Genomic DNA, 26,250 nt, shown 5'->3' with positions numbered 1-26,250 from the left:
AGAAATTAAAAAATACCTAGAAACAAATGACAACGAAAACACAACGATCCAAAAACCTATGGGATGCAGAAAAAGCAGTTCTAAGAAGGAAGTTCAGAGCAATTCAAACTCACCTCAAGACACAAGAAAAATCTCAAATAAACAATCTAACCTTACACCTACAGCAATTAGAGAAAGAAGAACAAAGAAAACCCAAAGTTAGTAGAAGGAAAGAAATCATAGAGACTTCACTGGTGGCACAGTGGTTAAGAATCCGCCTGCCAATGCAGGGGACACTGGGTCAAGCCCTTGTCTGGGAAGATGCCACATGGCACGGAGCAACTATGCCTGTGCACCACAACTACTGAGCCTGCACTCTAGAGCCTGCAAGCCACAACTATTGAAGCCCGTGTGCCACAACTTGAAGCCCGTGTGCCTAGAGCCCATGCTCCGCAACAAGAGAAGCCACCACAATGAGAGGCCCAGGCACCGCAACAAAGAGTAGCCCCTGCTCGCTGCAACTAGAGAAAGCCTGCGCACAGCAACAAAGACCCAATGCAGCCAGAAATAAATAATAAATAAATACAATTTTTTAAAAAAATTCAACACCCATTTATGATAAAAACTCTCCAGAAAGTGGGCATAGAGGGAACCTTCCTCAACCTAATAAAAGCCATATATCACAAACCCACAGCGAACATCATTCTCAATGGTGAAAAACTGAAACCATTTCCTCTAAGGTCAGGAACAAGATAAGGATGTCCACTCTCGCCACTATTATTCAACATAGTATTGGAAGCCCTAGCCACAGCAATCAGAGAAGAAAAATAAATAAAAGGAATACAAATTGGAAAAGAAGATGTAAAACTGTCACTGTTTGCCGATGACATGATACTATACATAGAAAATCCTAAAGATGCCACCAGAAAACTACTAGAACTAATCAATGAATTTGGTAGGGTTGTAGGATACAAAATTAATGCAGAGAAATCTCTTGCATTCCTATACAGTAACAATGAAAGATCAGAAAGAGAAATTAAGGAAACAATCCCATTTACCATTGCAACAAAAAGAATAAAATACCTAGGAATAAACCTACCTAAGGAGGCAAAAGACCTGTAATCAGGAAAGTATAAAACACTGATGAAAGAAATCAAAGATAACATAAACAGATGGAGAGATATACCATGCTCCTGGATTGGAAGAATCAACATTGTGAAAATGGCTGTACTACACCCAAAGCAATCTACAGGTTCAATGCAATCTCTATCAAATTACCAATGGCATTTTTTACAGAACTAGAACAAAAAATTTTACAATGTGTATGGAAACACAAAACACCCTGAATAGCCAAAGCAATCTTGAGAAAGAAAAACAGAGCTGCAGGAATCAGGCTCCCTGACTTCAGACTATAAATACTACAAAGCTACAGTAATCAGGACAGTATGGTACTGGCACAAAAACAGAAATATAGATCAATGGAACGGGATAGAAAGCCCAGAGATAAACCCACGCACATATGGTCACCTTATCTTTGATAAAGAAGGCAAGAATATACAATGGAGAAAAGACAGCCTCTTAAATAAGTGGTGCTGGGAGAAATGGACAGATACATGTAAAAGAATGAAATTAGAACACACCCTAACACCGTACACAAAAATAAACTCAAAATGGATTAAATAAGGCCAGACACTATAAAACCCTTAGAGGAAAATACAGGCAAAACACTATATGACATAAATCACAGCAAGATCCTTTTTGACCCATCTCCTAGAGTAAGGGAAATAAAAACAAAAATAAACAAATCGGACCTAATGAAACTTCAAAGCTTTTGCACAGCAAAGGAAACCGTAAACAAGACGAAAAGACAACCCTCAGAATGGGAGAAAATATTTGCAAATGAAACAATGGACAAAGGATTAATCTCCAAAATATATAAGCAGCTCATGCGGCTAAATATCACAAAACCAAACAACCCAATTCAAAAATGGGTGGAAGACCTAAATAGACATTTCTCCAAAGGAGATATACAGATGGCCAACAAATACATGAAAAGATGCTCAGCATCACTAATCATTAGAAAAATGCAAATCAAAACCACAATGAGGTATCAGCTCACACTGGTCAGAAAGGCCATCATCAAAAAATCTAGAAAAAATAAGTGCCAGAGAGGGTGTGGAGAAAAGGGAACCCTCCTGCACTGTTGGTGGGAATGTAAACTGACACAGCTACTATGGAGAACAGTATGGAGTTTCCTTAAAAAAACTAAAAAAAGAACTACCATATGACCCAGCAATCCCACTACTGGGCATATACTCTGAGAAAACCATAATTCAAAAAGAGTCATGTACCACAATGTTCATTGCAGCACTATTTACAATAGCCAGGACATGGATGCAACCTAAACGTCCACTGACAGAAAAATGGATAAAGAAGATGTGGCACATATATATAATGGAATATTACTCAGCCATAAAAAGGAAGAAAATTGAGTTATTTGTAGTGAGGTGGATGGACCTAGAATCTGTCATACAGAGTGAAGTAAGTCAGAAAGAGAAAAACAAATACCATATGCTAATGCATATGTATGGCATTTCAAAAAGTGGTACTCATGAACCTAGTGGCAGGGCAGGCATAAAGACACAGACGTAGAGAATGGACTTGAGGGCACAAGGGGGGAAGGGTTAGCTGTGACGAAGTGAGAGAGTAGCACTGACATATATACACTACCAAATGTAAAGTAGATAGCTAGTGGGAAGCTGCTGCACAGCACAGGGAGATCAGCTCGATGCTTTGTGACGACCTAGAGGGGTGGCATAGGGAGGGTGGGAGGGAGGCGCAAGAGGGAGGGAATATGGGGATATATATGGGGATATATGTATACATATAGCTGATTCACTTTGTTGTACAGCAGAAACTAACACAACACTGTAAAGCATTTATACTCCAATAAAGATGTGAAAAAGAAAGAAGTATATAAAGATCATTATTCTATTTGGGAAGTCAATTATGCAAGAAGATCTTCAGAATAGATTTCATCTGATTAATTTTCAATGCTGATGAGATTATGGAAAATCCGTAACTCTCACAAAATACTGGTAGCAGGATAAATTGATACAACTCTAAGAACAGACTTTAAGAGCCACAAAAGTTTTCACTGTACTTACCTGAATAACTCTATAAATGCACAACAGAAACAAAAGGAAAATTTATTTGCACAAAAATGTTCATTATTCTTTTCATTATAATGGAGATAAATGAAAAACAATTTAAATAATGAATTATAGTTTTGTAATCTCAATGGACTATTACAGAGCTATTAAAGTTATTATATTGACTACAGCAGTAGAAATACACGCTATTTTTTAAAAACTATATTTACACTGGGATTACAATTATGTAAAAACTATATATTTATATATACACTAAAAACACAACTGGAGTTTATATTTTTGAATGATCTCTGATACTGAAATAAATGTTTTATAAAAAGTAGTTTTAATCAGATGAATATATTGCACAAGACATTCAATTATAAATTAAGATTTCAATAACATATTTCAAAATGTCAAATACCTTTGGGTAAACTTCAAATATGGTGTATAGTCTATTACAGCAGGAAAGTTGCCATCTAATCCTTCTCCCTTCAGGCAGAAGCTAAGACAATAGACAGTAAATATATTAATACATTAAAATTTAAATCAAAGTGTTATAAACAATCTCTTGTTAGAGACATTTGTTTCATCAAATTGCAGGTGAATTTCTTATTTGTAATTTAAATGTGACTTGTTATAAACACCTCATAAAGATATTCTACCTTCCATATCAATAACAAAAGCTTGTATGAGTTAATAACAGTTACATAAATATATCATGCAAAAGTAAAATTTACTGAGAAATCTGTTCAAACATTATTTATTTCATACTATCCTCGTCTTTACTAAATTCTTAAGACATCGCTAGAGAATTTTCAGATGAAGCCTTGTTGTTCACATTTACAAATTCTCAGGTGATACTTAATATCTCCTAAAAAGAAAATCTCCTAATTAGAAAAAAATTCATGGGGCTTCCCTGGTGGCACAGTGGTTGAGAGCCCGCCTGCCAATTCAGGGGACGTGGGTTTGAGCCCTGGTCCGGGAAGATTCCACATGCCACGGAGCAGCTGGGCCCGTGCGCCACAGCTGCTTAGCCTGAGCTCTGGAGCCCGCAAGCCACAACTACCGAGCCCGCCTGCTACAACTACTGAAGCCCGCGCACCTAGAGCCCGTGCTCTGCAACAAGAGAAGCCACCTCAATGAGAAGCCCGTGCATTGCAAGGAAGAATAGCCCCTGCTAGCCTCAACTTGAGAAAGCCCACAAGTGGCAACGAAGACCCAGTGCAGCCAAAAATAAATAAATACAATTAATTAATTTAAAAAAAAAGAAAAAAATTCATATATGAACCACTACCTTCCGGTTTCTTTGGGAAATGTGCCTGTTGAAATACTTGTTCTAATATGTTAATAGCAAGGGTGCAGTATGTATTTTTCCAGAATTGACTAAGGAAAGAATCAAAGTGGCAACATTTTACATGGGTTTTCCTTCATTTATAGAAACATTACTAATGCATCTTTAAGACACTTTCTCTCTATACATTATCAGTGGGTTACAATAAGCCAAGAGTTTAGATTCTTAACCCAGGTTTTTTTTTTCCCAACCAAAAACTAAATGAAGTTGTAAAGTATTTGGACAGAGCCAGCAACATGCCATGTAAAAAGTTAACACCCTTAGAGGGATCATAAAGACAACCTTCAAAACTGCATCTATCACATTCATCATAAAGAATTAAGCTAATTAACCCAATCCCACTTATCAAATTTTAAATAGAGGAAAGTTACACTTACAAAGTGAAAAGTATTTTGCAAAAGAAGTGAGTTACTAGAAAAAGTTAACCTCAGTGAAACTGGGTAGCATTATTTTTTAGTTCAAAAAATGAACTAAAAATGAAAACTAGATTTTCATTTAAGTTTTATACTTATTTGTTAACATTCTTGTGATATATTTTAAGCGATATATTTAAGTGATATATTTCAATAAAAATATAGGGCTTCCCTGGTGGCGCAGTGATTGAGAGTCCACCTGCCGATGCGGGGGACATGGGTTCGTGCCCTGGTCCGGTAGGATCCCACATGCTGCGGAGCAGCTGGGCCCGTGGGCCATGGCTGCTGAGCCTGCGCGTCCAGAGCCTGTGCTCCGCAACGGGAGAGGCCACAGCAGTGAGAGGCCCGCATACCACACACACACACACACACAAAATATATATATATGTGTATATATATACACATATATATATACATATAATACTTCCTTCATTCTCATGTTTCAGTTCTTATTCTAGACAAACCTTTTACTTTTAGTACAATGTAAAATCTTAGATCAATTAAAGAAATGCAAAAGGATGCTGCCATCAACCTAAAAAGAACTTACAATGTCCATTTTTAGTACTTGTAATCTTATTCTGAAATCAATTCATCTTGTTGATAATAAAAGCAAATATTAACAAAATTTTTAATATTTTAGATACAAAACAAGAAACATAACATACCTAAGATAGCCTGTCAATATCCTCTTTATCTCACCACATGAGACAATGAAAATCTTTCTGGATTTGAATCTTCTTTTAGTGTATTTCTTTTTCATTTTAAAGCAGTAGTTGAAAAATACTAAGAGATGAGATCCAAAACCTTCCTTCAGTGCTACCAGAGCGCATGACTTCTCTGCTTGGCAGGATGTGGTCCAAGCTTTCTTTTTACCCAAACTAGAGAGCAAGGTTGTCAGTTCATTCCCTAAGTTTGAGACAGCCTCTTTTTTGAGAGCAAACCTATTTAGAAAACTGATCTCATTCGAAAGGGAACAACATAAATCAAATCAATATCCAACAGTGTGCTTTACTTAGAAAACTGAAAGAAAAGAATCATAAGTGGAAACTATTATGAGGTAGAATAACTTTAAGTCATAATGCATATAGGTAGATGAAATACCTGAAATCAATAGCATTGAGTCCAAGCAGCATGCCAGCAAGCATATTTGCTTCCTCACCCAAGACAATTGCTCCATCTTCATAAAATCTCCTAAAAAATGACATGGGTGAACACATAAATATTAAAAACGGACTGAAGTTTCATCTACAGAAATCACTTAGAGCCCAAGCTCAAGTAGAAAGAACTAAATTTTATTTAATTTGTCACAACAAGAACAAACTTGGATCACTCAAGTCTTGCAGATACTTAGGAAAAAAAGCTGCCACTGTAACAAAGAAAATCATTCTAAGTGCTTATACCTCTCTTAAAAAGAATCCCCAAAGTGACTCATTCAAGGGGTCTACAGTGTCTAGCATTTTTCTCTAAGAGTGAAGCAATATAAATGTCAACTGAAAGGTGGTAAATTCACAGTCATTTATACTGGTCTATTTTCAATACTAGGTAGATTATTATTCTATACATAGAACAAACACAAACACACATTCTGTTTTTCTGTAATTCCAAAGGTTATTAACTAAATTAAGAACTAGGAAGGTGTGATTAATAGTAATTTATGATAACCTTTAACACTACAATACTAATAGGGCAGGTGGGCTAGCAAGGTGGCTGCCTATGGAAAAAAAGTATTCATCATATCTTTGACAAAAAGTGAATATGAATCTATTTTGCTAATTCCTTGAAAGCTTTCTGTTTTGATCAATGTTAATTTTTAAAATACTAAAGTTTTATTTTAAAATATTTAAAATAAATATTTTGAAAAAAATATTATTTAATATGGGCTTAAGGTATTTTTCCACAAAAGAATGTAAGATCATTGAATTTACTTCTTTTTAAGAATAATAGTATGCAAAAACTAGTTTATGTCCAGTAACAGGGATAATTAAATTATTATAACTATTTATATTACACATAGTCAACACCACTCTGTAACACCCCACTAACTAAAAGGAAAGTTTCTTATTAAAGGAAATTTGTCTTGCTCTTTTCCATATTCATGAGTTTATAAAGGCTGCATGTAAAGTTTATAATACTAGCATCAATACTGAAACAGTCCACAGTTTACCAAATACTTTTACAATCATACTATTTAATAATTGCAAAGCCCATGAAGTAAATGCTGAAGGAATTGTCATTCATTTCAAATTCACCACCAAGAAGTGAGTCAGGTTAAAACAATTTGCCCAAGCTTATGTGGATAAACTTATCAAGGAGGAAAACCAATCCTTCTTACTTTAAGTTCTGCATATTTTCTATTAAACCATAATACTTCTTTTAAAACAAAAATATTTAAAGAGAATTTAACCTCTGTTACGGACCTTAAGGAATTTTACATGAATAAAGAGTACAAAGAAAAATAAAAGACTCTTTACCCTCTGACAGATGTAAGGCTGCCAACAAACATGGTGGGAAGACTAGCTTGGATTAGATGTTTTCTGTTTCCTTGGAAATATGGGAATTGTTTTCATTCATTTACATAAAAGGAGAAAAACTAAAAGTTCCAGCCTAACAAAGATTAGTAAAATAAATGGAAGTAATTTCTACATATTCAACTGAGGTGTTCCACAAAAAGGTAATCTAAGATATATAGATTTGTCTAAAAGATATTTAGACAAATCTATATATCTGAGATCTTGTCTCTGCCCCAATGGCTAATTCGGCCGTTGATTGAATATTTTATCAACTCCTGGAAGAACTATGATTCCAGTGGTTCTAGACCACCACATTCTATGGGACACAGGTGTTTGTTCTGGCTTTTGACACTGGCAATCACCCATTATTCCTAGTACTTCCCTATATAAGAAAAGGTATACTTTTATTTGCTACCTTGAGCCCACCATGTTTTAAAGTACATTCTAGGAGTCAGATCAAAACTATTCTTGCTTGTTTCCTAATGTTAATATTATATTAGGAACTAATGAAAAATACCTGAAACAAAAACTAACTGGTTTTTAGAAAAAATTTTAAGCCTAAAGGTCATTTATGTGTGTGTATATCATATTGTTTTACTGAGGTTTTTTGGCTTTTGTTTTACTACTGATTTTTTTAAGCTAACCTATATAAGTGAAGTGCTTGCTATACGTGAAATCAATAATTCCACTCAAATAAAACCAAGCATGAAGCATAATGCTGCAAAGACCTGATTTAATTTAACAGTTTTCACTGCAACAGAAGGGAAGGGAGGAAAAATGGAAGAGGAAAGGCTAGTTAAGAGAATTGTCCATTGTATGCTGAACTTTTCATTATTAGTCCTGGTTAAAAAAACAAAAAATTTTCAGTAAATGTACTTCTAACTTTGAGATAACAAATTTTTAAAATAACAATATTTAAAAGAATACTAAGTGATCTGCAAAAGATTATATTTCTATCATTTAATCAAAGAATTAATCAAAGACAACACACTCATTCATGTATATTAGAGAGGTAGAAGCTATTAGGAAAAATTTATTTTATATTCCCTTAAACCAACATATCAATAATTTTGACTGAAAATCTGATTCTTGTTATCAATATTTTCAAAGACTTCTAAAGACTGTAAGCTTTCAATTTCTTCATTTTATCTCATAGAAAAATTGGAACATTAATAAAGTTTGCTTATATAACCAAGATTATGTAACCAATGAGCCAAGAGCAAAGCCTAAGATGACTAATCCAATAATAGTAAGGTATATACTAAAAAAATTCCCTTTTTTGTTGAAAATATTTTTTGTTCTAAAGAAAATATTTTTATGAGCAGGATCTAACCAAAAGAGCATACTGACTTGCAAAAATGTATTATAAATATTGAAAGTACCAAGGTGAAAAATATATTAAATACTTCTGTTTAAAGATTTATACAGTAGACTATATCTTTAAAGAAGTTTTGTATTTTAGAAGCAAAGGAAAACTGTGAGCAACTATTTGATATTACTGTGGTCTGGAAGAAAAGCTCCCACTTTCTATTAGGTATACTCTTTCCAATTATTTGTATGTTGACTAGAAATATATTAGAAACTAGAAAAAGTATTTAAAATAATACCCTAATAAGAATAATACTTTTTATTAACACATATAATTTAATTTTAGTTGAAATATGTGTCTATAATGCCATCCTTAGTGTTCATTCTGAAAGACTATTTTAAGGCCTTTCAGGTACTTCAATAACAAATATCCTTTGGGTGGGATCCAAAGTGAACAACCAGAATAGATGATGTTGATACTGCACAATATCATGCTTCAAAATTTCCTTTTTTGAGTCATAAGTTATTCCACACACTAAAAGTGCAATATTAAAATATGAGAAAGCTTATCTTATAAACCAAAGAAACTTCTTTATCAACATCTTGTTCTCTTCCCCAGTTTAGCCCTTACATAAGAAACTTGAAGGGAGGAGATAAAGAAGATTCTCCCTCATGACATACAAAACAAATTACAGCATTATAAAGAAATGTTCTATTCTAAGTCAAATGGAATCAGGATGAAAAACTGGCCAAAAAATAAATCTCCAAAAGGTCTTGCTAAGAATGTGAGATTCTTTAATTATATTTATCAATAAATACATAATATAGCAAGAACTGTGCTATATATCCTATAGATAAAATGGTGAACAAGGTAAACATGACCCCTCTTTATGGAGCTTATAGTCTAGGGGAGAGGACAGGCTGAAAAAAGATAATCAGAGATGGTAAGTAGTATAAAGTAAATAAATAAGTTGTTGAGGTAGAGAAAAAATAAAGGAGAACCCAACTTTGAAGAAAGTCATTAGGAAAGACATTCTCAAGTGTTTAGTCTGAGACCTTAGGCCCAGAGAAGTTTGATCACCCAGGGCTCTGTAGGCCACATAACATTAACAATAATTGTAAACATTTACTGAGTGCCAGGCACAGTTATAAGTGCTTTACGTGAATTATCTTGCTTAACTTTACCACCAAATACTATGCCATGGAGGGAGTAAGCAATTTACCGAAGATTCCACAGCCAGAAAGTGGCGAATCCAGGGTCTGACTCCAGGGAATGTATTTGCAGAGCCTGCTGGCTAAAGTAATGAGAAACCATTTCAATAGGGGAGTATAAGCAAGAGATGAGAAAGGTATGCATTACACTTGCAGCCATGGCGATAAAGGTAAATGGGTAGATTCGAGATAAATTTTGGAGATAGGATCGAAAAGAGTTGCTACTGGAACGACTGGAAAGAATGAAGGAGAGGGGCTTCCCTGGTGGCGCAGTGCAGGGGACACCTGCCAATGCAGGGGACAGGGGTTCGAGCCCCGGTCCGGGAAGATCCCACATGCCGTGGAGCAACTAAGCCCGTGCGCCACAACGGCTGAGCCTGAGAGCCACAGCTACTGAGCCTGCGCGCCTAGAGCCCATGTTCCACAACAAGAGAAGCACCGCGATAAGAAGCCCGCGCACTGCAACGAAGAGTAGCCCCCACTCGCCGCAACTAGAGAAAGCCCACATGCAGCAACGAAGACCCAATGAAGCCAGAATAAAATAAATTTATATTTTAAAAAATGAAGGAGAAAGAGGAATCAAACATGAATTTCAGATTCTGACTTCGTCAGCCATGTAAGTAGGGCAGCGAAACCATTTGCCAAGAAGTGGGTCAACGGGGTTGTAGGATGGGGTGGGGCACGGAATCAAGAAATCTGAACTATCTAGCTAGAGGTTTAAATGTGGTGCCGCCACCATACAGCAGGTATGGTGGTAAAGTTGGTAAATGTGGTGCCGCCACCATACAGCTGGTAAAGTTCCAGGGAGATGGATGAAATTCTGAGAAGAGTAGACAACAGAGGACTGAGCCCAGAGAATACTGACACTAAGAAGCTGTGAAGAGTAAAAGAAGCCTGAGGAAGGGCAACTACAGAGGGAGAAAGAAAAACCAGGGAATGCTATATAAGTTAAAAGCAGAGAGGTTTTTCAAGAAAGAGGAAGTTTTCAACTATTTTAGCTGTACAAGGAAGTACAATGTGGACAGAGAAATGTCCATTACGTCTGGGTAGCTTGTGGATTATTGGTATTCTTTTAAAATTATCCTTGGTGGAGTGGTGAGAGGCAGAAGCTGGACGAGAATAAAGAGCGACTCTCAGGTAAGGAGATGAAAGTGTGTATAAAGATTTTTGAGAAGTCTGGTGATGAAGCAGAACGTGGAAATGAGCAGTATGAGAGGGAAATGCAGGTTCAAGGGAGAAGTTTTTGCTGTTAAGGTAGGAGATACCAGTATATGCTTCTACGTGGGTGGGAATGATCCAGCAATGGGAAAGAGATTGAGGATGAGGAAAGAGAGAGGTGATAACTAAAGGAAGAACTGAATGGGGATAGGATCTAGAAGAAAGCAGCCTCTGACAGGAGACACATTCCATCACAACAAAAATGATTGTCTTTGGGCTTCCCTGGTGGCGCAGTGGTTGAGAGTCCGCCTGCCGATGCAGGGGACACGGATTTGTGCCCCGGTCCGGGAAGATCCCACATGCCGTGGAGCGGCTGGGCCCGTGAGCCATGGCTGCTGGGCCTGCGCATCCAGAGCCTGTGCTCTGCAACGGGAGAGGCCACGGCAGTGAGAGGCCCGCGTACCGCAAAAAAAAAAAAAAAAAGATTGTCTTGATTGTTAATATGATTGTTGTCTTCAGTCTTGACTCCTTGGGCTTTTCATCGGCTGTGGCGAGGTCCAGATCCTCCTCAGCTACCACTTCACAAATGAGGTACTGGGTCCCACAGAACAAGCACATAAGCAAGCACCAGGAGAGCAGCAGCAGCAGCTTTTCATTCCTTTTTATGGCTGAATAATATTCCACCGCATGGAATGGACATTTTGCTTACCCCTTCATCAGTTGATGGATATTCGGGTTCTCTCGCCTTTTTGGCTCTTATGGATTATGCTGCTGTGAACATCTGTGTACATGTTTTTTTTGTGAACACATGGTTTTAATTCTCTTGGATATCTGTATCTATTTATCTAGGATTCATGTGCTGGGACATATAGTAACTCTACGTTTAACTTTATGAGGAATTGCCAGGCTGTTTTTCAAAGTGGTTGCATCATTTTACTTTCCCACAATCAATGTATAATTGTTGCAATGTTTCCACATCCTTGCCAACACTTGTTATTATATATTCTTTTTTTTTTTTTTTTTGCGGTACACGGGCCTCTCACTGTTGTGGCCTCTCCCGCTGCGGAGCACAGGCCCCGGACGCGCAGGCTCAGCGGCCATGGCTCACGGGTCCAGCCGCTCCACGGCACGTGGGATCCTCCCAGACCGGGGCACGAACCCGTGTCCCCTGCATCGGCAGGCGGACTCTCAACCACTGTGCCACCAGGGAAGCCCATATATGTTCTTTTGATCATAGCCATCCTAGCAGGTGCGCAGCGGTATCTTGCAGTTTAGATTTGCATTTCCCTGATGCCTACTGATGTTACACATCTTCCATGTGTTTCTTGGTCATTTGTGTACCTTCTTTGGAAAAATGTCTATTCAGATTCTTTGCCCATTTTAAAATTTAAAAATATTTTATTACTGAGTTGTAAGACTTCTTCATATATATTTCACAATCAAGTCTCTTATCAGATATAGGCTTTGCAAATATTTTCTCCAGTTCTGTGGATTGTTTTTTCACTTTCTTGAAGATATTCTTCAAAGCGATAAGCTTTCATTTTGATTCTGTCCAATTTATCTATTTTCCTTTTGCTGCTTGGGTGTTTAGTAACATGTCTAAGAAACTACTATCTAATCCCAGGTCATGCAGATTTACATCTATGTTCTCTTCTAAGAGCTTTACTTTTAGGTCTGAGCCATTTTGAGTTAACTTTATATGTGCTGTGTGGCAGCAGTCCACAAGCACATTTTAATCACGTGTATTTTTTTCATCTTAATAATGTAAAACTTTCAAACATTCAAATTCCTAAAGACCTTCTTAGTTCTTGAAAGGTGTGGTAATTTATCACTACCCCATCTACTCTTCTATCCTTTAGAAAAGTGTTTATCCATTCCTTTTTCTTCCCCCTTTGTGACAGCTGAGTAATTTTGAAGTTTTACTTTATACGTTCCTCTTCTCTTACTCCTACTATCATATCGAGAAGATTAACGTTTTTTGAACACTACTTTTGTCATCATAAATGAAGTACTGTGGTGCAACTGCAAGGTAATAAACAGGATTCCACAGAGTAATTTTTTCTCTACTTTATATTTTCCACAGTTGTTACTTCAAAATCTTACCAGAATATTTTCGATCTTGTTTCAAATGTCACATTTGTATTCTTTAGCTTAACTTTTCTAATTATTTTTCAGGCCACGGGTGAGGAGAAAGTAAAACTTTGAGCAAATTATTCAGTTTCTACCTTACTTCTCTATCTCTAGGTTTTCCCAGTAACCTACCAAAATAATTCCTTTTTTTTTTTTTTAGCTTGGATTCTCTTCTTGAGTCTGCCAACTTCCCACCTCTGGCTCTTTCCCAACAACACCCCAATCCGTAAACCGTGAAACTCTTCAAGGATTTTTTCAATTGCTCACCAAGATATCCTCCACCATAGCAAAAAGATCACATGAATTTCTCTAATACTTTGGAGCGATCGTCACGTACGTCAGAAGATTTATCGTAGTTGTGCTCCCCACAGTTCCTCTACCCAGTCCTTATCCTTGGATTTTCACTGATCAGTACTTTCAAGCTGCCTGTCTTAGCTCATGTAGCTCCTCCTTCTGTACTGGGGTAAACACTTGTATCACCATTTTAAAAGACCTCATTACTCTCTATCTGTGAAGAGTAGAACAAGAAGAAATCACTTGATTCAGATACTCTCAAGACTCCTAAAGAATTAGAGATCATTTTTTATTGTTCTACAAGCGCTTATGTCAGGGAGCATCCAGACAAAAGGTAAGGAATAACTCTTCTTTCTAAAAGTACGCTTGTTATTTTACAAACGTAATCTTCCAAATACATATGTTTTCGCTATGGGTTCACAATCAAATTTATTTATAATTAAGTTTCTCTGGTTTGATTTCAGTTAATAAAAAATAAGTAGTGTAAAGAGTTAAAAAAAAGACTTCGTCTTTTGGCAACTGCCTTTTTTAGTTAACTTTTAGGATGAGAGTTCTGAAGTAACTACTTACTTCATTTCTTGATAATTACAGAGCCATCATAGTCACATTTAAATACTGTGTGTGTATATAAATATGATGTATTTCTGTGCGTGTATAAACATATACTAAGCCATGTTTCTATTTGAGTAATATATGTTTATATATTGTTACAAGAATATTTTTACTTCATGAACTTTTTACAGCTGAATCACTTCCTTTTTTCAAAAAAAACCCAGCTAATACCTAAAAACAAGGCAAAAAGGATTTCCCTTAAAAAATTTAAGCTACTCACTCTAAAAATAGTCTATTCAAGTACTATTTCTACTCCACCCAATTGTGTAAACTAAGAAACAAGACTAACAACTTAGAGAGATTTTTTTTTCTTAAATTTATTTATTTATTTTTGGCTACACTGGGTCTTCGTTGATGCACGTGGGCTTCCTCTAGTTGCGGCGAGTGGGGGCTACTCTTCGTTGCGGTACGTGGCCTTCTCATTGCAGTGGCTTCTCTTGTTGCGGAGCACGGGCTCTAGGCATGTGGGCTTCAGTAGTTGTGGCACATGGGCTCAGTAGTTGTGGCTCGCGTGCTCCAGAGAGCAGGCTCAGTAGTTGTGGCACATGGGCTTAGTTGCTCTGCGGCATGTGGGATCTTCCTGGACCAGGGCTTGAACCCGTGTCCCCTGCATTGGCAGGTGGATTCTTAACCACTGCACCACCAGGGAAACCCTAGAGAGATTATTAATGCTTTAATTTCTATTTAGAAAAGACTATCTTGTTATTGTACAGGAAATAATTATGGTATAAACTTGGTTTTGATTTCATTAATTTAGGATTTTTAGGTTTGATCTATGAGATTCTGATACTACTTTTATTTTTGAAGCCTTATTATCTTCAATATTTATTATCTTCCATAATTAAACGTATTTACTAGTGATGATAAATAAAACAAATGTTTCATTGCATAAGACTTATTTCAAATGTCTAAGAGTTTATCATCATCTCACTGTCTATCTTTAGAAATATCTCAAGAGTATCATACTGCTTTAAAAGAATTCAATAAGCATATATCAGATTTACTTTATGCAAATGCTTCTTGGAGTTAGAAGTCTTTATATCCTGGTCAAATTTATAATGATAGTTTTTTCTTTGTATCTTCCAAATAAAAAATTTATTGTTTTATTACCTAAAAACATAAAGACACCTAAGTAAAGATATTGTAATCTATATTAGCTAGTTAGCTAAAAGAATGTGTCATAATAAAGGACCAGATTTTCTCAAAATCCAAAATGTCAAATATGGCATCAGGACATGAACTTAAGATTCCAGATACATGATTTCTGTATATATATTCCTTATTTTCTGTCAAAACTGGTTTACAGACACTCTCTTCTTTAAGAAATACAATTAACGAGGTAGCAATAAGTATGGTAATTTAGAAGTGTCTAAGGCAGTGCTGTCTGATAGAACTTTCTGCTATGAAGCACTGTTCTATATCTGTGCTGTCCAATTTGGCTGCCATTAACCACAGAAGGCCAGTGAACACCTAAAATGTGATAAAGCAACTGAAGAACTGAATCAGTAATTTTACTTTTTTAAAAAATAAATTAATTTATTTTATTTATTTATTTTTGGTTGTGCTGGGTCTTTGTTACTGCGTGTGGGCTTTCTCTAGTTGCGGCGAGTGGGGGCTACTCTTCATCGCGGTGCGCGGGCTTCTCACTGAGGTGGCTTCTCTTGTTGCGGAGCATGGGCTCTAGGTGCACGGGCTTCAGTAGTTGTGGCACGTGGGCTCTACAGTGCAGGCTCAGTAGTTGTGGCCCACAGGCTTCACTGCTCCGCGGCATGTGGGATCTTCCTGGATCAGGGCTCAAAACCGTGTCCCCTGCGTTGGCAAGTGGATTCTTAACCACTGCGTCACCAGGGAACCCAGTAATTTTACTTAATTTCAATTTTAATTTACACAGTGGCATGTGGTTAGTGGTGACTGTATTGAATAGTACATATCTAGGATATTGAAAATATTGAATATTTTCATTTACAAATACTACTGAAATGGAAAAAAAAATGGTTTCTTTAACAAAAGCTATAAATATAGATTAGCAGACCACAGCTGAGTAGGAATGACTGTTGTCCTAATATGAACCTTTTCCTGACCATCATAAAAAATTAATAAAGTCCTGTTTTGCACAATGTACCATCTTACAACCCAAGAAGAACACTGGTATAGACTGCCCTAAAAAGACAATTGAGCAACCATTAATTATATTATATAAGAATTAAAGAAATAAATATTGTGGTGTGGAAAGAGAAAGAATGCTATAGGAATTTCACAGATTTTTCTCCAAATTGGTTAGAAAAAAGTCTGTGGAGAAAATGAAACTTCACGTGTTGAAAAAGTAAGAATCAGAAATTGTTCAGAAAAAAGATATTCCAGGCAGAATGTGAGGCCTGAAAAGATAAACCAAGGTAAGATGTATGTTTAGTTGAGAAACTGCATTTTCCTGAGAAGACAGTGGATTTATCTGAGAAGTACAAAAAGGAGGAAATAAAATAGGCAAGGACTTTAAAAACAAATGCGTCTTCATCTATTCTTACTGCTAAGTCTTCTGGTAAATCTTTTAAATATATATTGAAAATTAAAAGGACTTTTAAACCTGGTTGTTTTGAAGTCTCTCAGAGCTGTAGAGATGTATTCAGATAAATGTTTTTCCATGAGTGCTACTCTGATCCAGGCTCTACCCTAAAAGGAAGAAGAAAGAATCAAACATGAAAAAAAAAATTAGAAGTTAAAATATATTTTGCCTGCTATGTCATAAAAATATAAACATTTTAATATGCAAAGAATAACTCAAAATATGCATTTGATAAAGACTAAAAAATAAGTAGATAAGATGAGGTAAATTTTAATTATATATAGTATATACTTTGTTCTCTGAAGGTGCAGGGTAGATCATGTCAGATTAACTTTCTAGCATCTGAAGGGACAAAACCATTAATATTGACTTAACTTGGGTTACAGACTTCTTGTGAATTATAGAAGGAAATCACAAGACATATCTCTTTACTTCAATGCCCAAATCAACATGCCAATTAAAATGAGCCCCCTTATAAAACATGAAGAAAAGAGTCCGTTCTCATTAATAATCACCTTCACACCACTTGTTTAGTCTTTCCAGAGGAACGTTTCAGACAACCAAATTTCATTATTTATCATGCATCCAAATCATGAGTTACTGAATTTGGTGCCTCCAGAGCATATTCTAAAGACTATTACCGAAAATTTAAACCAGAAAAAACAAACGCACAACAAAAGCACCCAGAAGCATACTCTAGAACAAAATCAGAGAAAACACACAATTCTAACAAAATATGAAAAATTTAATTTTACTTTTGAAAAGAGATAACATCATTCAATAGTTGGGACTAGCCAGTTTTGTTATAATCCAAAGCATTTCTTCTGGATTCTTTGTTTAGAATGAAAGACTATAAAGATTATATTTTTTAGTGGGAATTTTATAATTCAATTACTTTCCTTTTCACTCAACCCTTTCACACATCTCCAGAAAATCTATGAAGATTAACTATATAGAAATTCAAAACACTGCAATGGCAGCTAAGAATAAAGGTGTCGCTAACCAATATATATGATGGTCGACTACCAGTATAGAAAAAGAAGCACTGAAATGTCTACAGTTGTAGAAGTGTCTACAACTCTAGTGAATTCACCAAAACTGTCGGACAGAAGGATGAAAACGGAGTTAATCGAGACGTGGAAAAACCTAGCAGGCTAGGACTTCCCTGGTGGTGCAGTGGTTAAGAAGCCGCCTGCCAATGCAGGGGACACAGGTTTGAGCCCTGGTCCGAGAAGATCCCACATGCCGCAGAGCAACTAAGCCCGTGTGCCACAACTACTGAGCCTGTGCTCTAGAGCCCGCGAGCCACAACTACTGAGCCCGTGCGCCTAGAGCCTGTGCTCCACAATGAGAAGCCACCGCAACGAGAAGCCCACACAACGCAACAAAGAGTAGCCCCCGCTCGCCACAACTAGAGAAAGCCCACGCACAGCAACAAAGACCCAATGCAGCCAAAAAAAAATTACAATAAATTAAAAAAAAAAAAACAACCTAGCAGGCTACAAGCAGCAGTATTGTTGGGAAATAAAGAAATGATATGGGTGTGATTAGTATGCCAGTCAGTTTGCCCACCTTTTTTAACCTAAAAATCCCTTAGCTTGCCCTGTGCTCAGTCCATTGTTTCTGCTGAGTCAGCCCAGGGAAACCTACAGTTAGTTGTAGCAGATTGGAACAGAGGAAGGAAGAGGCAAGCATGAGCTCCCAGTCTCAAGTTTCTTAAAATTTCATCTAAAAGACACAGAGACTAGTAGTAGTGGCTTGAATCAAAAAGCTACATTCTAAAACAGAAGCGGGAAAAGCTGCTCTCCAGAGAAAGTTAGACACAGGAGACTGTGCTATTGTTAAGATAAGAAATATGGGGGAAAGTCCTGCTTCCTGATTTATTAATTTCAATCCACACAGAACTGGGCTGCACCTAGTTTCCTGTCCTTAGATGTTTGTAGAATTCTTTGTTATATTGTCATAATAAATGGTGCTGATTTTAACAGTTTCTTTTCTTTCAACAAAAGAAACAGAAGATACAAAGCTTGTTGGGGCCATAAAGGGGGAAAAGCTGAAAATTAGGTTTAAGATTTTAGACTTTATCAGATAATGGTGAACCACTGAAGGTTGCTGTTATTGTTTGGGAGACATAAATATTTGTTTGTTTGCCACTAAAGGTTTTTCCAAAAAATAAACATAGTCAACACTTCTTAAGAATGTAATTAATACATGCTTACCTCTGTTTTAAGAGCGTTTTACACATTAAGATATTTAATCCTCACAAGAACTGTGTGTGAGTCAGGTTACAATACTATCCCTACTTTACTATATGAAGAAACAAAAAATAGACACAACTGGAAGACAGGAAACTCATGCCACCAAACCAACCAACCTAATTGAACTAATACCCATACACTCTACCTTCCCTCCTATTTCAGGGGATGAACTGTAATCATTTAAGATAGTAAAAAGACAAATCACAGAGTGGACAAAAATACTTGCATTATATGTATCTGACAAAAGAATCTCATTTGTAGAATGCCAAAAATTCTTACAAATCCATAAGAAAAAGATAACTCAATTTAAAAATGAGCTGCAAGGGGAAGATTTTAAATTATAGCGTCAATTTCTTTAGTAGACATCAGAATATTCAGAGGCTTTCTTCCTTTTTGTGTTAGCTTTGTAAGTGACAGTTTTCAAATAATCTGCCCATTTCATTTAAATTTTTTAATTTATAGGTGTGAAGTTATTCATAATATTTTCTTTTAGGATTTTTAATGTCTGTAGGGTCGATGGGTTTTACCTCTTCTTCATTACTGATACTGGTAATTTATAATCTCTCTTTTTCTTTTCTTTCTTGAGTAGCCTTGCTAGAAACTTAACAGTTATATTAATCTTTTTAAAAACACCAACTGGGACTTCCCTGATGGCACAGTGGTTAAGAATCCACCTGCCAATGCAGGGGGTACGGGTTTGATCCCTGGTCCAGGAAGATTCCACATGCCACGGAACAGCTAAGCCCGTGTGCCACAACTACTGAGCCTGCGCTTTAGAGCCTGTGAGCCACAACTACTGAGCCCGCCTGCCACAAGTACTGAAGCTTACGCACCTAGAGCCCGTGCTCTGCAACAAGAGAAGCCAACGCCACGAGAAGCCTGCGCACCACAATGAAGAGAAGCCCCTGCTGGCCGAAACTAGAGAAAGCCAGCACACAGCAACATAGACCCAACGCAGCCAAAAATAAATTAATTAATTAGTTAAAAAAACCAAAAAACACCAACTTTTGGTTTTGTTGATATGCTTCTAGTGTACATTTGTTTCAATTTAATTGAATTTTTGCTCTTCATTATTTCTTTCCTTCTACTTTGGGTTTATTACTTTTTTTTAAGCTTCTTGAGATGAAAGCTTTGATCACTGATTTTTCAGCCTTTCTTTAAAAAAAATACATAAAAGCCTATTTAAGCCTATCTATTCTCCTCTAAGCATAATTTTTTATATATTTTCATTATCATTACTTACCAAATATTTTTCAATTTCATGTGTAATTTCTTCTTTCATCCATGAGTTATTTAGAAATTCTTCTCAAATTCAACTTATATAAGCATTTTCTAGTTATCTTTTTATTATTGATTCTACTGTGGTTAGAGAACATACTTATATTTCAATCCTCTGAAATTCATTGAGGTGAATTACAACTTAGCAAACGACCGATTTTTGTACAAGTTCTATAAGAATGAATATCCTGTAGCTTCCTATTTGGATTTTCTTATATACTCCAGTTCTCTAGTATTCTTAATCTTTATTCTTTATTTATATCATAATTACTTAAAAGTTCATTATCTGCATCTCCCATAGGTCTGTTTCAATTGTCTTTTTTATATTTCTTAGTTTTATTCATTTAATCTTGTTTCCGTATATACCTGGTGATTTCTGATTAAATAATGGACACTGTGGAGGAAAATTTGTAGCAACTCTAGTGCTACCTTTCTCTAGAGTAGATTTGCTTTTCTTCTGGTAGACAGACAGTGTACTTGAAAATCACCTTGTACCACTTAAGGACACCGCTTTTAGGTCTTTTGAAGGCTAGTCTTCATCTGAATTCCCCTTACTCCCAAGGTATAGCCTTTCTGGGGTCACAAATAAAAGCCTGGAGTGTTTACAGGGCCCCTCCAATTTGTGTCACTTCCAGGTTTGGGGCCATCACACTAAAGAACTAGGGATAGGAAAAGTCGAGTGGTAGTTAAAAGAGGAGGTAGATTTGTGAATCAGTAATAGAAAATGAACATAAAAATGACCTCTCTGCAATACTATATCTTATTGCAAAGTTCTAGTATTTGGTAATTCTGGTGTATCTGTGATTAACACCCTCTCTCTGTCTCTGCCTCTTTCAGTAGAAAATTTGGCTAACCAGCCTCTGGGACAAAGCACTGACAAGGCCAGCTTCTGAACAAGGAAAAAGTAAACAAGAAGATGAGACCAGGAATAACTAGGAAGGATTAGGGACATAAGTCATAAGAATGTATTAAAGACTACACTCACAGTTCTGTCATGGTATAGGTGCTCAATAAAAATTTATCAGGTGGAAGGATGCATGGATGTAAATGGTTGATGTGAGTAGTATATTCAGAAATTGGTCTAATATGTTAAATTTATATCATAGAAGGAACAAGGGATAAGGTTGCTTATCCTAACAAGGATGGGGGGGCAGTATAGGGGTAGGAGAGTGGAAGGTACAAACTACTGGGTGTAAGACAGGCTACAAGGATGCACTATACAGCATAGGGAATAGAGCCAATATTTTGTAATAACTGTAAATGGAAAGTAACCTTTAAAAATTATATTAAAAAAAGTAAAAATAAATTGTTTTAAAATTTAGGTACTTGGTCCATGTTTTACAAAATATTTAATTTCAATATATGTGTCAATTTTGCTAACCAAAAATTTTCCATAAGAAAAAAAATCTTTCTAAATAAAAATGGATACAGGAACAATAAACTTAGAAACTACACTGTTGAAAGATGATTGTTATACATTTGTGTATTATACAGACATGTAATTTATTAGGTTATGATTGTCAAATAATGAATTGAATTAAATTATGTCGACTTAAAACTATCTAATATTTTCAACCTTTATTTTCTACTTCATTTTTATTTCATTCTGTAATTCTTAAGTGTCAAAAATGGTAAGGAAAGTTATTATGACAAACCAATAAAAATAAATAAACTACTATACTAAAGCTAACATACCTTATGTCACCAGCTCAGACCTTTACAATCTTAAAAATTTTGAGGACTCCAAAGGGTTTTTACATAGGTTATATCTATCCATATTCACTGCACTACAAGTCAAAACTGGAAACTTTAAAAATATATAGTTATTAAAAAAATAATGAACTCATTATATGTTAACACTGAAAACCATATTTTTATGAAAAAATATCTTTCCCTAAAAAAAATATTAGAGAGAAGAGACCTCTGTTTTACATTTTTACAAATCTCTTTAATGTATGGCTTAATAAAAGAGAACTAGATATCTGCTTCAGCATTCTATCTGTTGCAATGGGTCGTTCTGGTTGAAGCATGTGAAGAAAATCTACCCTCACACAGATACATAATTGGAAAAAGGAATCATTTAATAGCCTTTTCAGATAATTGTGGATGATATTCTCCTTTGGTTCTAATCGAAACTCAGTAAGTGATAATTTCTTAAAGGTTAATTGCAACATGGACTCTATAACCATATCAATGAATGTTTCATACTGTATTACATTGTTACACTTTGAATGGATATTTTACCCATGCATGATTTTATTATTCCACACATCAGACGCAAGAGGGAAGAGATATGGGAACACATGTATATGTATAACTGATTCACTTTGTTATAAAGCAGAAACTAACACACCATTGTGAAGCAGTTATACTCCAATAAAGATGTTAAAAAAATAAAAAATATAAGTTATGCAGGTCTACAAAATACTGACACATTCCATTAAATAATATATATTTTTGTTAATATCAACATCAGTGTTATTAGAAAAGCATTTAAGTACTAGGAAGTTATCGAGTTAAGATGGTGAATACACTACAAGTTTTCCAAAATTCTAATTTTTACTGGAAAGCTTTCATTTTACCATTGGCAACAAATACTCTCAAGCTGTTTTTCTTGAAGGAACAGGTTTACTTCATTCATCTTTACTTATGAAATGTCTACAAAATGCCTACGTCTAAAAAGGCTATAGTTTGAATGTTTTTCTTTCAAGTAAAAATAGTATTACATGACAAAAGTGTCTAGTTCAGTTAACAATTCAAACTACTGCATGAGTACGTTTCCTTGAGACAACCATCACATGTCAATACGCTGTATACGTACTTCCCATTTTGTCACTCAAGATATTAAAAAGACAGCTTCTCAAAGCTTGAGATTTAATTAAATTAATAATGTTTACTTCACCATCATGGACATTAAGTGAAACTGGTTTTTGTTTTTGTTTTTAAGACTGCATGTATGGTGAGGAAGAACTCAATGACTACTAGTATAGTTTGATGCTACTGTTTTAATTTATGCTAAGGCACCAGTTAATTTTACCCACCATTGCTTCTGCATAAGCAGTGCAAGTATCAACCCGGTGCAAAAGGCAAGTAACAATTTGGTACTATGTGAAAATAGTTTTGACATTATGGACTGCCAGCGCAGGACACTAAGAGTCACTGATTTAGGTAATTCAAGAAATGTAGAAACTTCATAGACTAGGAAATATTTTACTGTGCTTCTCAAAAAAGAAATTCATAGTTACTAGCTTCATACCTTCCTGCTATTTATAAGGCAACAGTGAAGATTCAAGAGCATTCTAAAATAACTACATGCTACTAAAAATAAAAAATGAAACAAGCCTCTGAAAGATGTTAAATTTGGTCAAGTGCTTAATTCCAACAAAGAAAAGAAAGCTTTTATATAGCAAAGAGCTCAAAATTTTCTATTTGGGTCAAAATTGTTTAGGATTAGATTACACATACTGCACATTATTATTTATGCCTTACCTTAGCTCTAGAGGAACTGACATTTTCCATATTTTCAATGCTGCAGATACAGTTCTGTGAAACTTTCCGGCAAGCCACTCTGATATAGTCCCAGAAGCTACGAGGACTTTCATAACCAAACCAGGTTACTTGACCTTCAGGAGACAAATTGTAATACAAAATAAAACTAGACTAGAAATTCAAAACTCAAGAATAAAACTCTGAGAAATAAATGTCAGTAGAGTGTGCGATTGTGGAAAGGGCACCTGGGGTCAAAAAGCCTTAAGTCTGGTCCCGTTCTACCTTTACCTAGTTGTGTTACTTTGGGCAATTTATTTAATGTATCTGGATCATAGTTTTCTCAACAATAAAATTAAATTAAATGAAGTAAAAAGGGTCTAGACACTAAAAAATCTCTTATAGGTTAATATCCTGTTATTCTAACACAGTCTTTCAGAGAGCACACAGGTATGCCTCTTTGTGGTTCTAGTTAAGCGTTAATTTAAACTTCACCAGTTGCATCCTGAAGCTTCCTCTTCTTGGAAAAACAGAAAAAACTTAAAAGGCAACACTTTTTCTCCTCTTCAGAGGGATACTTCAAAGAAATGAAACAATGTGTGGTCTGTAAGTACCTATAATCAGTGAGACTCCTACATTCACTAATCATCCCCACCCATTCACCACCATTCTACCAAACCTTCATCTAACTGTCATTCATCTGCTCTCTTCTAGTCACCAACCTGTGAGAAGTCCTTCAGGCATTTACTATTCTAATCTTCCAGATTTGGGTAATTATGTATTGTTCAAGAACAAATGTTCTTTTGTGTGTATCTTATATTAGTATTAATATTTCTATGCAGGACTTTGAGTAGTGGGTCCAGGGGAACAATTTTTTACTCTGAATATTTTTAAATGGGACATGAGAGACATCTTAATATTTCTTCAGGTGTCTGGAATAATTATTCTTACCTAGGGAAGTTGTTCAATCTTAATGAAGAAAGATTAGCTTTTATATTTTAAAATCTCTGCTTCTTTGTTTTCAGTTAATATTTATCTCAATCTTCTTTTCCCCAGTAACACGTTCTCTCTAAGCAACATCAAAAAGAGTTAAAGTGTTCTCGTCCACAAGCAGCATTTTAGGAACAACGTCTGAAATATTTGAGTGGTGTCCAACCAGGGCAGCCCATAAGAATGACTGGGCTTCTTTTAAAAAGTTCTCATGTCTGGGCTCTACCCAAACTAAATAATCAGAATCTTTGGGGGTGGGCCTACACACTGGTATTTTTTAAAAGATCCCCCTGGTATTTCTAATAGTATGGTTACTCAACCAACAGAAAGCTCACATATCATGATAGGTAACCCCTATTCATCATGGAGGACATTTCCAAGGGCTCCTCTTCTGGTAAGCCACGTGTGATCTCTGCAGTAAGTTACTCCTCCCTATGTGCTGGCATATCACCCTGAGCTTACTTACCCTTATAATTATCTGCTTACTTGATTGTCTCACATATTAGGTGGGAAGATCACTAAGACAAGGACTGTATCTTATTTGTCCTCAATTCTATCTCCAGCACTTAACACAGTGCTTGGCTCATAGTGGGCATTTAATAAATATTTACTAAACAAATCGACTGGTTAATCAGCACAAAACAAAATCTTAATTGCAATGCATATAGAAATTTGAATTTAAAAAATCTAATTAGTATCTTTTTACAGAAACAGCTCAGTGACAACCTGGTATCAAGATGTCTGCATGCTAGATTACAGATATCAAATATTCTGGACAAATACATTTAGCTTTGTCTACAAATAACTAAAAATACAAAAGCATCTAGAAATCTTTACTCAAACATCTATATAACTCAAATGTCTCCTTAAAAATTAAATCTTACTACCAAAAAATACAAATCTATAGGAATGTTTATAGTCTTCCTTCTTTTTCTCAATCTCTCCCCATCACTTTTCTTTGCCCCCTCTCTTCTTTAGTTAAAAAAAGTTCCTAGAACAGGATCTCAGTATAGTCTGTCTTTGGGGCAATTTTCATGTTGTCAATTTGTTAGCCATTTGGAGAGGAAACAAGATGCCTAATGGTAAGAATATGAGCTTCTGAGCCTGGTGGGCCAGAATTATATCACTTTCTAGACATGCAATCTTAAGCAAATGACTTAACTTCACTCTACCAATCTGAGTTTCTTCTATAAATTGACAATAATGGTGGTATCTACATGATAATACTGCTGTGAGGATTAAATAATGTATGTGCAGCAATTAGTATACAGCCTAATACAAATATTAACAATGATTACTACTGTTATTACTATTATCATACAAATAGTCAAGAGACCCAAGGTCCCCTTGCATTCCAAAGTGGGAATGAGATGCACAGTGAAGTTTTTCCCATTACTTGCTTAGAATCTAGAAAAATCTTTAAAATTTACTCCCTAATCCAACCTTTTACCATATCAACCATTCTAAATTTACCTCTCTAAAATCTAGTCTTGACTAATTTTCCTTGGCTTCTATTAATTGGGATTGTCCCGCAATTTAAAAATGAGGAATAGCTA

At 35.7% G+C, this 26,250-nt stretch overlaps 1 protein-coding gene across 6 annotated transcripts in view; it reads right to left on the bottom strand.

Annotated features, from left to right (window-relative positions):
* The window catches only part of RUNDC3B (RUN domain containing 3B), a 147,525-nt gene that overhangs the window by 57,923 nt on the left and 63,352 nt on the right, over positions 1–26,250 (bottom strand). For all 6 annotated transcript variants that reach the window (XM_067746132.1, XM_067746130.1, XM_067746131.1 and 3 more), the window contains 4 exons: positions 23,708–23,841; positions 16,704–16,789; positions 6,000–6,089; positions 3,556–3,636 (listed from right to left, as the gene is read on the bottom strand). In XM_067746132.1, coding sequence (XP_067602233.1) covers positions 3,556–3,636; positions 6,000–6,089; positions 16,704–16,789; positions 23,708–23,841 — 391 coding nt within the window. The remainder of the gene's footprint in view (positions 1–3,555; positions 3,637–5,999; positions 6,090–16,703; positions 16,790–23,707; positions 23,842–26,250) is intronic.

The sequence above is a fragment of the Pseudorca crassidens genome, chromosome 8, assembly GCF_039906515.1.
Source record: "Pseudorca crassidens isolate mPseCra1 chromosome 8, mPseCra1.hap1, whole genome shotgun sequence".
Lineage (NCBI taxonomy): Eukaryota > Metazoa > Chordata > Mammalia > Artiodactyla > Delphinidae > Pseudorca > Pseudorca crassidens.
Note: the sequence above shows the minus strand (reverse complement) of the source record. Positions and strands in the feature narration are given on the sequence as shown.